At 44.3% G+C, this 18,100-nt stretch overlaps 1 protein-coding gene across 1 annotated transcript in view; it reads left to right on the top strand.

Annotated features, from left to right (window-relative positions):
* Nucleotides 1-18,100, top strand: part of SLIT3 (slit guidance ligand 3) — a 584,433-nt gene that overhangs the window by 96,604 nt on the left and 469,729 nt on the right. The window contains exon 4 of the mRNA XM_040630315.1: nt 3,329-3,400. Within this exon, the coding sequence (XP_040486249.1) occupies nt 3,329-3,400 (72 nt within the window). The remainder of the gene's footprint in view (nt 1-3,328; nt 3,401-18,100) is intronic.

Here is an 18,100-nt window from a genome sequence, read left to right on the forward strand (position 1 = left end):
TATTTTCAGCTTGAACCACGGCAGAAGATTTCCACCTCTGGGCCCAGGGTGATAGAGCAGTGGACGGCATGAGTGATCAAGGCCTCATGGCTAGTACTCCCATCAGCAACCCAGGGCTTCCCTGTCCCTCTACCAGGAGAATGACGTATTTCATACTGTTCATTTTCCTGTCCAGGAGCTGCTCTCCAGCAGTCCCGTGGGAAATGCACCTTATGCAGCTTGGAGCCTTCATCGGCTCTTCAAGGAAGACCTTTCGGCCGGCTTGGTTAGTTAAGTCAAAGTGAATAAATCCTGTAATGAACTGGAAATGAACTACGGCATCAAACTCCTTGAGATAGGGAGAACCAGCATGAGGCCCGCCCAAGCTGAAGCGGAAAAACCCAGAGGCTTTGGGAGAAGAGCCCAGCCCAGCTGCCCTGGAAGGCTCATCAGGGTTTACAAAGCAGCAGGCAGAGCACAATTGGCTCAATTTGGTTGTGTTTTTATTTTTATCCAGCCACAAATACTGAAAAATGATTCCTTCCCTTCCTGGAGCCTTGGAGCCAAGCTGGTTTTATTTTTAGCTTCAACTCTGGTTTGGGGCTTTTAGTGCACTAAACACCCTACCCGACGCAGGCAGCGGCGAGCCAGATTTTCGGGTTTTTGCCTCGACTGGAGTGTTGGTCGTCTGAATGTAACTGTCACTCAGCTTTGTGCGGCTGTGACAGTAGAGGGTGGTTCCAGACAGACCCACAGAGAGACCAGTTCTGGCCTTAGGGACCTCCAGAGAGTCCTTTTCGGGGAGGGAAATGTATTCAGAGTGGATGGTTGTCTTTGCTGGGGCAGAAGGGGCGGCAACCGTGGATGAGAGGAAGCAGAGGGAAAAAAATAAGAAGAAAAGGAAAGAGGAAGGGAGCTGTCAGTTATTGCAAGACTTCGAGTGGTTCGTGGTTGGGAACCAGGGCTCTGGAGGCAGACTGCCTGGGTCCAGATGCTGTCCCTACCACTTCCTCACACCGTGGCCTTGTGGAATGTGCCCAACCGCTCGGGTCACCAGTGTCCTCAGCCGTGAGGTGTGAATCATAATGACGCCTGCATGCAGCCTAGCATCTGCCATGCAGTTAGGACTCAACATCATTCTTATTATTATCACCATCCTCTTGCTGCAATGCTAGACATTTAGGCGTATACTGTGTCATTAAGAATTACTGTAACCCAAAGAATAGGGTTATTTTGCACATAGAACACTGAGGCTCAGCAGGCTGGGTAACAGCCCCGAGGTCTCACAGAGAGATCAAGATATAGTTAGACCTGAAACCAGCCCTGGCCAGCCCCAAAGTCATACCACCATGACTCCCCTGGGATCAGTACTCCCGCATGACATAAAGGGACCTAACACTGATTGTATGGGAACTGATCTAAACAATCAGCTAGATCACCCTTCCCCGGGCTCTCCCTGTCTCTCCATATAAGTGACAGGAACACAAAGAATAAATACTGGGCGTAATCAAAAGAATACTGGTCAAACTCATGGAAACAGCAAGTATAGTCCCTTATCAGGGACGGGGTGGGGGGCGGGGCGGGGGTAACAACCTGAAATAGTGTTTCAGTTTTGTGAGATGAAAAAGATCCAGAGATCTGCACAACGATGTGAATCTACTTAACACTACTGAGCTGTACAGTTGAAAATGGTTAAGATGGAAAAAAAAATTTTGCTACAATTAACAAAAAATTAAAAAAGAGCACTGGTGTGGGAGTCAGGCTGCCCATAGGGTGAGGCAGTGAATTTGAGCTTATCCCATCCACCTTCCCAGCCTCTTGTCTGGCCCTCCTCATCAAGGGGCTCGCTAACAGCGTCACTGGTCCATACCTGCCCACACACACCGTGAGCCCCTTCAGGGCTGAGCAGCACAATTTCTGACGGGAGCATTATTCTGGGGTCTTAAATGTGCCTCTCTTACATGCTTTTCCCTTTTTAACCCCCTTCTAGTTCCCTGTCCCTCTCAAGTGTTTGGCCATCAACTTGGGATGAAAGAGGGAAAATACCAAAATCCCACCCAGGGAATCATGTCTGCTTGGCATGGTGGGTGGAGTGTGGGCTTTGGGACAGAACCAGGGAAGAAGCTCACCTTTCCTTCAGTTTGCTTAACTCTAAGATAAGATAATAATGGTTGTCCCAGGTAACCAAACAGGCAGTTCACTCTAAGGAAGAAATTCAACGAGGTTATAAACTGTTCTTTTGCTCCAAGACATTCTGGGGACAGATGTGGAGACACTGGTTTGGATGCTCACTGATGAGGCTACATGAAGATACTAGGAGAGGAGGCATGGGAGCAGGCAGGGAGCAGGGTCTCCCTCTTGGCCTCCCACTCTCAGGAAAGCAGCCTTCTCAGAGGCCACAACAAGGGTTCCGTGTCCTTTGGAAACACACATAGCCTTCTTTACTATTGGCATTAGTATTGACCATTCTCAGGAGAGTGTCTGACCGGCTCTGTTGCTGCCATCTAACATGGGGCATTCCTTCTGGCCGAGTTTACCTCCAGCCACACAGCATGCCCAGACTGTGATCTTTGACCCAAAGCCGACTGCTCCATTAGGCATGGTGGGGACAGTGTCCAGGGCCAACAATACTTTTAGAGGCCCATGAAAATGCTTTCATTTCTTCTAAAATTATAAGGAAAAAAAAAGCCCTTTCAGGTCAAAGTAAATGTTATTATAGATAATATTAATATATTTTATACCAACATAGTTATGAAATATATTAATTTTTATAGAGATAGGGACAAACAAAGTCAAGTGTCAAGGGCCCATGAAAGTTACAATGTAGCCCTGCTCTGGGCCAAAGAGCCAGGCTGGCAGGGATTCCATCTGGCCTCCTCTACGTCCATAGTAACTTCTATCTCCCCACCACACCACCACCGCTATCTAGGATAGAATATTCTCTCTGGTATTTTATTTCTTTTTAGGGACCCATCTGGCATATCAGTTTCATCACTTGGCAATAGCTACCTGGAGCACGTGGCCAGAAAATTTCAAAAGGCTTGTATGGAATCTGTGGGAAAGAATGTATGATCAATTAGTGATGTCTGTCCTAGGCTCATGATGGGGGAATGAAGCACACATGCTGTGCTCGTGCCTATGAGTGACCTTTGCCTTATATCCTCAACTTGACTTCAAGCTTTGCAAGACAGAATATGCCTTAACATGATGTGTATCCCTCATTGAAAGATCTAGAAGGTCTCTTTATACCTATTGGTTGGTTGATTGATTGATTGAAGTGGTATCTGTGAATACACTTGATCCAATTTACTGTCCCCTGACATCTTTTCATTCTTCTCTTCATCTGTAGGCGCCTGAACAAGAATAAGCTCCAGGTCCTCCCAGAATTGCTTTTCCAGAGCACACCGAAGCTCACCAGACTGTGAGTAGACTTGAATCATGTTCTCTACCTGGAGTCCTGCCTGGCTTTGGTGATACGGATATTGTGATTGCCTTCGTGAGTGGAGCCTGATGCCATGCAGAGAGTGGCAGTTAGGCCATATGCACGGGGACTTGGAGCTGGGCTTCAACGTGGCATGCCCCCACACTCCCCTCCACACCCAACTGTTTGCTCCCTTCCTTCAGAGATCAGTGACTTAAGTGGCCAATGAGAGTTAGTGACTTGTAGTAGATCTCCTCTTTGCAAGGAAGGACATGCTGCCATTTAAATGGGTCTGGCCTTACCCAGGGAAATGCCCTGAGGATGAGATTTGAGATCTGACACCATTGGTATCTGAAGGCACTGGATTGGACTGAACATTTCAACCTCAGCCCCCTGCAGACTAGAACCCCTCCTGCCCTTTGCCTGCTTCCTACCACCGCCAGTCTGGGAACCCTGGGTCTGGAGATCTATGGTTTTGTGGGAAAAGGAAGGAACACCTTGAATTTTGCTTTATCTTCCGGAGTGGCCCGGGATATAATGCAGGGGGAAGATTGGAGATGCGTCTGTGCATTTGTTCAGTATGAGAGTGTGGAGGTTTAGGAGCTTGAGATGCATGTCAGAATGGAGATTGTGATTCACATATTGTGGGTGTTAGGCAAGTGCTAATTAACTGATAGTGAATGGCTCCATGGTTCCGAACCTACAAGTCATACTGGCAATGACTCTTGTAACACATGGGATGAACTGGTTGGCCCAAGCCGTGGTTTTCTGAATGGAGTGACAGTGTCTGGCTGCTTAGTAGTCAAGCAGTGAGATTTACAGCCTGGCTGGAAAGACTCTAACATTACTGGGGAGGCCCCAAACTTGTGGCCACATTCCCAGTGGCTGTGTTTAATACCTATTTATGCAATCGAACAATGCATGTAGGCTCCAGGATACATTGAGAAATATGAAACACATGTCAGTGTGTGCACTTAAGAGTGAATTCTGAATTAGGAATCTGTATCTATATCTGTATCTGTGGGTACACACAAAGAAAGAGACCATATACATACGTGTATTTTAAAGGGTACTTTGTTGAAACAAGAACAGCAAGTGTTGGCTGGTGTTTAAGTGCTACCACAGCCCGGCTCGCCTTCTCTCGGACACACCTGTACCTTGTCAAGGTCTCCTCGTGCTGTGTGCTGTATTTCTCTGGCTCAGTCCGCTGGCTGACTTTGCTAAACATGGGCAAAAATATGTCCCCCTTTGCACCCTTCCTCTCTGAATCCACCTTGATGGGCGTGAGGGTGAATACAGTGACGTTCGGCGGCCTGGGTGTATGGCTGAGTTGGACAAGCAACACGAAACAGGCATGCGGGGAAACAACCTGGTTTTTAATTTCCTCTTCCTGTGTAGTTCCTTCCCTCATGTTCACTTACTAGCCGTCTCTCCACCCAGCACTACACTGTGCCTTTTCAACCTGCTCCTAAATAATGCTGGCTATCTGCTCTTCATCAGAAATCTCAGCATCACTTTCTAGGCACACAGAAGGTGTGTGGGGGGCTGGGGCTGCTGGAAGGCTTCGAGCAGGTGGGGTCTGAGTGTTCCACTTGTTGCAGGACATCGGGCGGGCTGGTTCTCATGGAACGTGGCCTTCCAGCTGCTCCCCACGGCCATCAAAATGATGCCCATCTTGTGCAAGTCTGCTCTTGATCCAAGCAGAGGAGGACTTTCAGGCAGCAAGATGCTGGGGGCCAACCGCAGGCAGACAGCCCAGGCCATGAGAAACCCCAGGGTGGTATCCTGTCACTTTCTAACTGAGAGAGGTTGGGGGAGTCACTTTCCCTTCTGTGCCTGAATATCCTCATCAGTAAAAGGCAGACACCCCTCCTCCCTTTCATCTTCTTCGCTGAGGAGTTGTGAGCATCAGACAAGATCACAGAGTGCGTGTGTTTTCTAGGGTTTACAGTACGGTGTGAGTGTCATCACCAAGATAACTATGGCTACTCCTACACTTCCCATCTCGTCAGCCTCACTGTCTGATCTCTTTCTCTGGGGTGCAGGAAGGAACTGGGAGTTGCTGTGAGCACTGAGGTGGGTGACACTGAGCTTTTACTTCAAGCCAGAAGAGCTATAGCTGGGAAGGCAGGGACGACACTCGACTCCATTTGGTGGCCGTTCCTCTCCAGGTCCTAGCCAGGCACAGAGGCTGGCACACATCAGCTCTCAGTGAATGGGCTGATGAAGAAGTGAAGGATATAGTCCTAGACGTATAAACAGTGCCCTTAGGCTCTGTTTCTTTTATCCTCCATTCACTCATTCACTCATTCATTCATTTAATAAGCTCTTCCTCTGTGCTTGTTCCAGCCTGGCCTCTGCTGGGTTTTCAGCTGCAGACATGAAGGATGCCCAGCTTCTCTGTGTGCCTCATCATGACACATTCTGAATGGCTGCCAAAAAGCTGAGAGCTAAATATAATTTTTTTTTTTATTGAAGCAACTATATTAACCCAGGTTTCAGCTATAATCAGCAATCCCCTTTTTTTTCCTCTGGGCTTGATCTTTGATTTTTCTTAATGGCCCTATTGTGTCTTTGTCTTATTTTGTCAGCCACTGCAGGGCCTTTTTGGAAGTAAACAGGGTACAAATTAGAAATCAATAAATGTGCAATCATGAGTGTGTATACATATGCCACTAGCTCTGTTTTAAAAGAGCATTGCATCTCAATAGACACAGTGAGCCATTTTCCAGGGAATGCTAAATGTGGGTACTGTGTGGCTGTCTACTCCGTAGTATGCCATGTGGGATAAGTAGCAATTCTGGACACGCCTTTTCCTTTCTTACTAGATCTGTACACAAAAACTGCCTAATACTCAGTGTTTATCCAAAGAATACCTTTTGGAAAGGCTATGGACATGTAATAAGATGTTTTCAGGAGTGATGGGAAAGGGAAATAATATTTATTGAAAACCTGCTATTATAATAACGCTACTAACCAGTGAGTGACAGAAATGTGACTAAAGTTAGTTTAATCCAAAGAGGAAATATATTAGTTTATATGCCTGGGAAGCCCAGAAATAGTTATGGATGGCTTTAGGAGCAAGTGGATCCAGCGGCTCGGTGGTGTCATTGGGACTTCATCTCACTCCCTCCACCATGTGTAACAGCGCACATGATGGTGGGAAAAAGAGAAGACTCCGGGGCACTAATCTGGCAGTCCGGGTAGCGTCAACAGTCCTGCAGGAAAGAACCAATGGTGGATTGCTTAGCTTGGTCACACGTCTATATCAGAGCACATCGCTATTGCCAATGAGGTGGTGTCCTTTGACTGATCAAGTTCAAGTCATGGGTACATCCCACCTGTTTGGGGATGAGAGTATGGGTTTCCCAAAAGAAACAAAAATCCTGTTATCAGAAGATGGGGGAAGTGATGCCACACTTGAAAACAACAGATGCTGCGAGTTTCTTGAGCACCTACTTCGTGCAGACTGCTGTGCTTTGGATCCTCAGTAACACTGCAAGGTAATAACAATAGCAAACCCATTGACTGGCAGGTGCTGTTCTGAGCACTTTATGGAGAACTCATTTGATACTCCTACCAACCCTGTGGGATAGGTGCTATGACTATTACTGTTCGATCAATGTGAAAGTTCGGCTCAAAGAGGTTAAGAACTCACCCAACATCATACAACTACTTAGTGACAGAACCAGGATTCAAATTTGGGTAATCTGACTCTGGACTCTGTGCTTTTCTCTACTACAGTCAGCTCCCTGCCTCAATACTCCCATTTTATAGTAGAGGAAACTACAACTCAGAGTTTGAATTACTTGCCCATATGGCCCACATTTCTAAGAAGTAGCACTATCCTGAGACTTTGCCTCAATGCCCCGATTTAACATTTACACCAATCCTACAGAGAGAATCATTATCAAATCTACTTCTGAAGCTTAGAGGGGTTATCATCTTACCCCACAGCTGTATAACCAAGATACAATGGAACTGGGACTCGAATACCTGTCTGTGTCTCTGCAGAGTCCTTCAGTTTTCTACCATGCCGAACTAGCGATTGTGGAGACCTGAAGTGATGATAAAAAGGACTGATAATGGACCTGTCATATATCCAAGTGCTTCTGTCAGGCCTTTGTCACTCCACCCCCATCTACCCTCAGATCCAGCACCATCGATTCATTGATCCATACGTATATTAGTGGTGTATCTGCTGTCTTAGTACAAGCCAGAGCATCCTAGAGCTTGGAAGTGCCCTGAGGTCTAGGTAACATCACTGTGGTCGATAAAGGGCCAGCAAGGTCTCTGTCATGTCCTGGGCACTCAATAAATATTATCTCCCCCCCCCCACCCCCATCTTGACATAGATCATAAGGTTCTCAAGTGTTGGGACCATGTTTCTGCTCTTCTTAAGTTCCCTACCACTCCTGATCCAAAGCTGAGCATAGGAGGTGGCAGTAGAGTGAAGGGGTTAAGGGGCTGTGAGACTGTGGACAAGTCACTTAACCTCCCAGGGTCTCAGGTTCTTCGCCAGTAAAATAAACAAGAGAACCTACTTCTCTGCATTGTTGTGAAGAGAAATGAAAGTAACCCACGCACAGCCTTCAGCTTTGACTCTAGCACATAGCAAGTTCTCAGTGAAGGATGGCTCTGGTCGACTTTGCTAGCTGACTGATGTGAGCAGTGCATGTGCCAGGGCTTTGGCATCTGTGGTTAATGCTTCAGCACCTGGCGAAGGGTTTGGGCTCCAAAAGAGATGAGGGTGAGGGAACACTGCACTTGGGATGGGAAGATCCTGGTCCTCAGACTGGCTCCACCACACACGAGCTCTGTGGCCTTAGACATGTTACTTCCCCTCTCTGGGCCTCCATTGTCTCGTCTAGATGGGATGGGATGGAACACAGTCCACTACATGGTCTATAGGTTATTAATTCCTCCCTTTTTTTATATCCCCTTCCAGCTTTCTCTACACATGGGAGAGGGAGCAAAGGATTTCTGGTTATTTGGAGGTTAAAGTATTAATGTTGCCAGAAATCATTAGAAGGAGCAGAATCTGAGGTGAAGACAGTGATTAAAATCCTCTGCATTTCACTGGGGCACCTGGGTGGCACAGTTGGTTAAGTGTCCGACTCTTGGTCTTGGCTCAGGTCACGATCTCATGGTTGTGAGATTGAGCCCTGCATCAGGCTCTGTGCTCAGTGCAGAGTCTGCTTCAGATTCTCACTCTTTCCCTCTGCCCCCCCCAAATAAATAAATAAATCCTGAAAAAAAGAAAGCCTTCTGCGTTTTATCGATTAGAGAGCTTTAAGGAGACAACACAGTGGTTCACAACCGCGGTTTTTAAGAGTTTGACTTCCCCATATAAGGATGAGCAGACCACTGGGGTCCTTTTGGCCCGTCTGTCCTGGATTCACATCCAAAAAGCCCGTTCAATATTTGGTAGTGGTTTAAAGCCCGTAGATGAACTAGTTGTGTAATAGCAGCAGGACAGGGGCCCCCCATTCCCCACTCAGTTCTACAAGGTATGTGACAGCTTAAAAAAAAAAAAAAAGCCACTGAGGTTAAATGCCCTGGCCTTCACTTGGGTCTGCAGAGTTGCAAGAGACTTAGAAGGTTAATCCCTGAGGCGGCTGAAAACACTGTGAAGTGTGGCCAACGGACTAGCCCCAAGTCACCGGGCTGTTGTCACTGTAGATCAGCGTCTGTCCAGAGTTAAAGGCTGGGAAACCTCAGTTTCCCGGGAATTTACTTCCAATGAGGGAACCCTCCTCTCAGCTCTCATTTCTGCTTGCTTGTACCTCTCCTTCCTCTTCACCTCATTGTCTGTTCTCGTCACCACCTTACGTGTACGTGCCCCATACTCCCAAACAGGAAGCTGCATTCAGCAAGGTGTTTCAGTGTCCCTTTGAGGCAGCCCGATGGGAGAGTAAAGAATCTGGCCTTCGGAACTGTATAGACCTGGGTTTGGATCCTACTCTCTGGGGACCCTGGGCAAGTAGCTTCAACTTTCTCGGTCTCGGGTTGGTTAGATGTGCTGTAGGGGTAAAAGCCATAGCTCCTGTCTTCGTTTGCTCAGGCTGCCATAGCAGAGGATCTCAGACTGGATGGCTTAAACAACAGAGATGTATTTTCTCATAGTTTGGATCCTGGAAGTTGGAGATCAAGATGCTGGCAGGGTGGGTTTCCTGAGGCCTCTCTCCTTGTCTTAGAGACGGCAGTCTTCTTGTGCCTCTTCACATGATTGTCCCTCTGTTCACACTCAGCCTCTTCTCCTAAGGTCATCAGTGACCCTGGCTTAGGCCACACCCTAATGGGTATGTTTTAACTTAATCATCTCTGTAAAGACCTGATCTCCAAATACAGTCACATTCTGAAGTAATGAGGCCAAGGGCCTGAAGTATGAATTGGGGGTGGGGGTGGGGGTGGGGGATGACATGCCAGCCCGTATTAGTTCCCAAGTGTGTAGTACTTATTTACATGGATCAGGTGCCCTATGACCTGCTTCTATGTATATCCTCTTACTCAATCTCAGGTTTAGGGGTTCAGATACTATAACATTTCCATTTTAGAGATAAAGAAACAGAGTCCTAGAGATTTGGACAGCTTGCCCCAAGTCAGAGCCAGCAACTGGCAAAGCCAAAATTTAAACCCAAGCTTGCCTGACTCCAGAGCCCACATTCCTAACCACAGCCTCCTTACTTTATTTATGAGAAGTTAGTAACTAGTTAAAGTGCCAGGCCCCTAGTATAAGCTCAATTAATGTTTATCCCTTTATGCCTTTGAATCCTTAAATGGGCCGAGGCTTGTTGAATGACTAGGGCCCCATACCTCTAGGTAGTACCTTTTGCTGTTCGTAGATCCCTTTGCAGCCACCTTAGTCTTTCAGTTTTGCACGAAACTTGGAAACATAACTACATGCAATATGTGTCTCCATAAAACTCTATATCGATGTGAAACAGTGCTATAAAAGTGAAAAACCAGTGGAGAAAACAAAAACCATACTACTCAATTTTCCAGCAGAGTTGTTATCTGATGTGGTGAAATGATAATAGGACGATGGGGAAACCAATCCATCAGGATGGTGGAGGTTTCAGAAACGGCCTTCCTGCCTGGAGCTGGATCCCAGAGACCTGCTCCCCCTGTGCTAGCCCAGCCTTCAGAGTCCAGGGACAGACCAGCCTCACCATCGCAGACGTGGGGTCACTTTTTCCAGGGGCACAGCCACCAAAAGCTCATGGAAAATATCCCTGCAAACTGGAGCCCCAGTCCCTCCTCCTTCTCCATTCCCCCACTCCCTGAACACTGCAGTGAGGCCCTGGCCTTCTGTTTGCTTTACAGCATGCTTCATCAACTGCAAGTTTCATCATGTGCTTGAGGACAGGTTTAGTTTTAATCTGCGTGTGGACAGATAATGGATTACAGTGGGTGCCATGTCACTCTTGGGATTTCTATTTTGCGTGAGTTGTACTCTGTCTCTAGTGCCTTAAGGTAGAGCCAGGAAAGAAGGCATGGAAGGTTTCTTTTCTCCTCCACTGAGGCTTTATCCATCCAGCTAAGCACAGAGCCTGTTGTCTATCCACAGAGTTGATTATGGACTAATGCTTTGAATTGTCTTGTAGACCCTTAAATGGTAGAATTTCAGAGTTAGGAATAAGTTATATAGGCCAGAATTTTTCAGACTTCACCGTGCATCTGAACACTAGGAATCTTGTTAAAATATGGATTCGGGTTCTCTAGGTCTGGGGTGGGACTTAAGAGTCTATATTTGTAACAAACTTCCAGGTGATGCCCCTGTCCCGGGACCACATTTGGTGAGCAAGGATCTAGGTTCCACTGCTTCTCAAACTTAGCATTTGGGGGGAAAAAAAACCCTTGTGGTACTGATTAAAATGTTGATTCCCAGACCATGTAACCAAGACATCTAGCTCATTAGATCTGGAATGGACCTAGGGTTCTGACCTTGTAAATAGGCACTCTACATGATTTTGGTGTATGTTACCTATGAGGATCTTTGAGAAACACTGATCTAGTACAAATCCTATTACTTTATAGATTTGGGAGCCGGCAAAAAACCAGACATCTCTTGAGCTTGTACTAGCCACCCTTTGTATATGCAATCTTCTTTAGTTCTCCTGCGGGGTTGATATTTTTGTGCCTACTGCATGGATGATGAAACTGAAGCCTAAGAGTTAGACTGACTCACTAGGAATACACCCAGGGCTTTCAGACCCCCAATTCTACGGATTGTTTTCTACCTTATCACGTGCCTCCTGTGCTAAAATACACCTTACAAAAGAGAGAGAGAAAACAATCATGGATCTCTGAAGTTCTCAAGGTTTAGTATTTTGTACTTTAATGCTTATATGAGTGTATATGAGGACGTGCTCATACCTGAGATCTAAAGTATTAAGGCTTGAAACATTAAAACAGAAAATTTATAGACTTAAATGTATGTGTGCAAGTAGACCTTCCTAAATTTCCTACAATGTATCAAGGGTAGAATTGGGTTTTATATTTTAAAACTCTTTGGCCCTTTGGGCCAACAGAAGAACTTTCTAAAGTGATCAAGTAATACTTGTACTGAGAACATTCTGCCAGCTTGAAAAGTTTTTTTTGTTTGTTTGTTTTTTGTTTTTTGTTTTTTGTTTTCAGAAAGAAAACCAAGCTGTGACTTTACAATGCTTTGGAATTACAGAATATGCTTGTAATTTTTACAATTCTGCACAGACTTCTTTGCCACATCTGGTTGATATTACTGGCAGGGATATATGGGGGAATAAACCATAGGCTGGAATGTGAAACATCCCACAAAATGAGTTTCTTATAGGTTGCTGCATAAAACATTTGATTCTCCCTCTCTTTGGAAGGATGCTTAAGTGATTTCATGGATTTAGTATTTTCTTTGGTTTGAAGGTGAGGGTTTTTGCTGGTCTACTTGGTGAGGGATCCAAGATGGCTCTCTAAAGATGTGTGCAAAGAGTTAACCATTCTAGAGTCATGCCATGGATCAGGGTGAGAAAAGCTACCCTTGAAGGAAGTTAAACCAAATTGGACACTGGTGATAATGGTGAAACCCTGGGGCCAACTGAATTGCTACAGAAAAAGAAAAAATATAAAGAGAAAAGGTTATATGTGTAAGGGCTTCAGAAAAGCTCCTGAATTTTAGTTCTGGTGGTGCATTAAACAGCTCACAACAAGAAGAGCTCAGCTCCTTGCACACACAGCCGGAAGCCTTCATATGTCGGTGTGTTCTCTGTGCTGTATGTGAAAACAGTGAGTTGGGAAAGTGGAAAAATAAAACAAACACCCAGCTGATACCTGGCACGTAGTCAATTCCCTGTTGGGGACATTCCTGCCCAATTCCTAGGAAGAGAACTGTGTGACCAGGGACAACTAAAATATTCATTGAACACCTACTGTGTGTGTGTCTGTGTGTGTGTGTGTGAGAGAGAGAGAGAGAGAGAGAGGGAGAGAGACATGTGCTGGTTGTTGGGATGCTGAGTATATAGAATGCAGACATGTCTAATCTAAGCCCAGAGGGTGTGAGCATGGGCTTCTTGCCACCTGGCTCCGTCTCAGACTTCCTTGGCTGGGACCCACCTGCGGAGTTGGAACCTCTCTATACAATACCATGTGCTGCTCTCAGCACCTTGTGGCATGTGGTAAAGTCAGCTAGCCTCAGCACGGCTGCGTGGCTGTCACCAGGGTGCTCACATAAAGACTGTGTTCTCAGTGGCAACGTAGGCCATTATTGAGAATGAGAACCAGAGGCCAGCCTATGTGCACACCCTGAGATCCTTGTTCCCTTATCTGGAGTTAGAAACTCTCAAGGGAATTGAGAATGTCAGGGAATTATCACATTATATATAGAAAAATATAAGCCTTTTGAAGTGGGCAGACCCCAAACACACATTCTTCAATTGCCTGAATGATGCAAATGTACCCACATCTAATAATCTTGAATTATTTGTTCTTGAACCATATTCAGCATCAACAGAAACATTTCTAAAGAGCCTAATCATCTCTCATTTTCAACCAACATTTGGGAATCTTTCCAGGGGACAAATAGTGTTTTAATTTGATGTCCCAAATTCTAGCATAATTTCAAATTATCAAAAAAAAAAAGTCTGTAACTTTGACTTTCTTCTTTCTTTCCTGTGGGCTCAATATCCTATATGTTGAACATTAATTTTCATTTGTTAGGTTTGTAGTGCATTTTCAAAGTCCTGGAGATTGAAGATTGAATGAAAGTGTCCACACAGTATTAACAACAGCAGAACTATACTAACACAAACCAAATAGAAATGGAGAAGTTTGAGGGGGCAGCTCAAGATGGCAGCATAGGAAGGCCCTACACTCTCCTCTTCCCACGGGCATGCCAAAACTATAGCTACATACAGAACAATTCTCTATGAAAAAGACCTGGAAACTAGCTGAACAGCTCCTCCACAACAAAGGATAAAAAGGCCACACCAGAATGATTAGGAGAGGCAGAGATGTGGTCTTGTCAGAACCCCCACCTCTAGTGAGGGACAACCCAATAATGAGAGGGATCCCACAAACATGGAGTGTATCTCTAAGGAGCAAGGGGTTCAAACCCCATATTAGGTATCCCAGTCATTGGGACCTGCACCTAAGAAATGAGCCTACAGAATATCTGGCCTTAAAAACAAATGGGACTTATGTCCACAATAGCTAAATCGTGGAAGGAGCCGAGATGCCCTTCAACAGATGACTGGATTAAGAAGTTGTGGTCCATATATACAATGGAATATTACTCAGCTATCAGAAAGAACGAGTTCTCAACATTTGCTACAACATGGACGGCACTGGAGGAGATAATGCTAAGTGAAATAAGTCAAGCAGAGAAAGACAACTATCATATGATTTCTCTCATCTATGGAACATAAGAACTAGAATGATCAGTAGGGGAAGAAAGGGATAAAGAAAGGGGGGGTAATCAGAAAGGGGAATGAAACATGAGAGACTATGGACTATGAGAAACAAACTGAGGGCTACAGAGGGGAGGGGGGTGGGGGAATGGGATAGGCCGGTGATGGGTAGTAAGGAGGGCACATATTGCATGGTGCACTGGGTGTTATACACAACTAATGAATCATCGAGCCTTACATCGAAAACCAGGGATGTACTGTATGGTGACTAACATAATATAATAAAAAATCATTATAAAAATAAATAAATAAAAATAAGAACCAAAAAAAAAAAAAAACAAAAACAAAAAAAAACAAATGGGACTTATAACCAGGAGACCTAAATGGCTCTAGGAGAGTAGACTCCACTCATAAAGGGCTCACACTCAGATTCACTCACCCCAGGACTCAACTCAAAAACAGCAAGCTGAAAGGAGCCCAGACTTTATATGAAGGAGATTCATTGGCTAAGCTTAAAGGGCCTGTCAGAGGAGCAGGTGTCTGTTAGAACCGTCCCTAGGGACAGAGGTACAGGCAGGCACCATTTTTGCACTTTCCCTCTACCTTGCTTGTGCTGCTTGTCCCATCCCTGTGCTCTCCTGCAGCCCTGCCAAACCTGGTAAGTGGGCTCATCTCAGCCCCACATGCCCCCACAGCCTGGCCCTGCAAAACCTAGTGGGCCCACTTGCCCTGGCCCAATGCTCCCCCATGCCTCCATCCTGCAAAACTCACTTGGCAGGCTCATTCTAGCCTGGCACTCTCCTATGGCCTCAAAGCTGGCAGATATGCACATTCCACCCAGGGAATGCCCCTTGAATGCCTGGATCTGATGGCAGGTGTACTTGCATTTCTAGGCCCCACAAAACTGAGATAATCAAAGAGTCAGTTCTTATAAGGCTGTCACACCCAGGGCACTACACAGACATCAGACTGAAACACACACTCCTCCCCCACCAGGCTTCCTGTGAACACTCCTTCAACACTAGGAAAGGTAGCTGCTTTGCCTAATACACAGGAACAAACACAGAGAGTCAAGCAAAACAAGGAAACCAGAGGAATATGTTCCATGTGAAAGAACAAGATAAAACCCTAGGAAAAATTCTTAATGAAATGGAGATAAGTAATTTACCTGATAAAGAGTTCAAAGTATGGTCATACAGATGAGAGAGAGAGAGAGAGGAGAAAAAAAGAGAAGAGAAGAAAAAGATACTCACCAATCTCGGGACAAGAATAGATGAACACCGGGATAATTTTAAGGAAGAGATAGAAAATAGAAGAAAGTACCAAACCAAAGTCATAGAGTTGAAGAATATAATAACTGAACTAAAAAATAAACTGAGAGGTTCAACAGCAGACCAAATGAAGCAAAAGAACAAATCAGTTTCCCTGGAAGACAGGATAGTGGAACTTAACCAGAGGAGCAAAAAGAAAAAGGAATTTTAAAAAGTGAAGATAGATTAAGACACCTATGGCACAACATCAAGTGGATCAACGTTCACATATAGTGGGTCCCAAATGAAAATGAGAATGCAACATACCAAAATCTGTGAGACACGGCCACGAGCAGTTCTATGAGGGAGGTTCAGGGTAAACAGGCCTACCTTAAGAAAAAAGAAAAATTTCAAATAAGCAATCTAACTATGAATAATTATATGCCAACAAATTAAACAACCTAAAGGAAATGGATAAATTCCTAGACACATACAATACTTCAAGATCAAATCATGAAGAAAGATCTGAGTAGACTGATGGCTAGTAAGAAGATTGAATCAGTAATCAAAAACCTCCCAACAAATGAAAGTCTAGGACCAGGAGGCTTTACTGGTAAATTCTACCATACAAATATTTTATACCTCTCCTTCTCAAATTCCTCCAAAAAACTGAGGAGGAGGGAATGCTTTCAGACTCATTAGATAAAGACAGCATTACCCTGATACCAAGACCAGACAAGGAAACCACAAAAAAAGGAAAATTATAGGACAATATCCCTGATAGACATAGATGCAAAAATCCTCAGCAAAATATTAGCAAACGAGGGGCGCCTGGGTGGCACAGCGGTTGAGCGTCTGCCTTCGGCTCAGGGCGTGATCCCGGCGTTATGGGATCGAGCCCCACATCAGGTTCTTCCGCTATGAGCCTGCTTCTTCCTCTTCCACTCCCCCTGCTTGTGTTCCCTTTCTCGCTGGCTGTCTCTGTCTCTGTCAAATAAATAAATAAAATCTAAAAAAAAAATTAAAAAAAAAATATTAGCAAACAAAATTCAGTAATATAGTGACGATCATATACCATGATCAAGTGAGATTTGTTCCAAGGATGCAAGGATGGTTAACATCCACAGATCAATTAACGTGATATACCACATCAACAAAATGAAGGATAAAATCATATATCATCTCAATAGATGTGGAAAAAACATTTGACAAAATGCAACATCCATTTATAATAAGAACTCTCAACAAAGCAGGTATATAGGAAATGTACCTCAACATAATAAAGGGCGTTTATGACAAGCCCACAGCTAACACCATACTCAGTGGTGAAAAGCTGAACAATCAAGAATAAAACAAGGAAACCTGCTCTTGCCACTTTTGTTCAATGTAGTTTTGAAAGTCCTAGCCAGAGCAATTAGGAAGGCAAAGAAATAAGAGTCATTGAAACAGAAAGGAAGAAGTAAAAATATTATTATTTGTGGATCACATGATATTATATATAGAAAACCCTAAAGACTCACCAAAAATTGTTAGAACTAATAAAATCGGTAAAGTTGCAGGATACAAAGTCAATATACAAAAATTTGTTGCTTTTTTATACACTAACAACAAACCATCAGAAAGAGAAATTAAGAAAGCAGTCCTGTTTACAATTGCATTAAAAAGAATAAAATAGGGACACCTGGGTGGTTCAGTCAGTTAACTGTCTGCCTTTGGTTCAGGTTATGATCCTGGGATTGAGTTCCGCTTTGGGCTCCTTGCTCAGTGGGGAGCCTGCTTCTCCCTCTGCCTGCTCTGCCTGCCACTCCCCCTACTTGTGCTCTCTCTCTAACAAACAAATAAATAAAATCTTAAAAAAAAAAAAAAAGTAAAAAGAATAAAAAGGAATAAATTTAACCAAGGAGGTAAAAGACTTGTACACTGAAAACTATAAGACATTGATGAAAGAAATTGAGAACACAAATAAATGGAAAGATATTCCATGCTTATGGAGTGGAAAAAATTAATATTGTTAAAATGTCCATATCACCCAAAGCAATTTACAGTTTCAGTGCTATCCTTATCAAAATCCCATTGGCATTTTTCACAGAAATAGAACAAACAATCCTAAAATTTGTATGGAACCACAAAATATTCTGAATAGCCAAAGCAATCTTGAAGAAGAAGAACAAAGCTGGAGGCATTCCTGTGTGCCCTGATCTCAAACTGTATTACAAAGTTATAGTAATGAGAACTGTATGGTATTGGCACAAAAACAGACACATAGACCAATGAAACAGAATAGAGAGCCCAGAAACCCTTTCATATATGGTCAATTAGTTCATGACAAAGGAGGCAAGGATATATACAATGGAGAAAGGACAGTGTCTTCAATAAATGGTACTGGGGAAATGAAGAGCCATATGCAAAAGAATGAAACTGGACCACTATCTTATACCATATACAAAAATTAATTCACAATGGATTAAAGACTTAAATATAAGACCAGATACCATAATATTCCTAGAAGAAAACATAGGTGGTAAGCTTCTTGACACCACTCTTAGAGATATGTTTTTGAATTTGACTCC

The sequence above is a fragment of the Ursus maritimus genome, unplaced genomic scaffold (assembly GCF_017311325.1).
Source record: "Ursus maritimus isolate PB19 unplaced genomic scaffold, ASM1731132v1 scaffold_15, whole genome shotgun sequence".
Taxonomy (NCBI): Eukaryota; Metazoa; Chordata; class Mammalia; order Carnivora; family Ursidae; genus Ursus; species Ursus maritimus.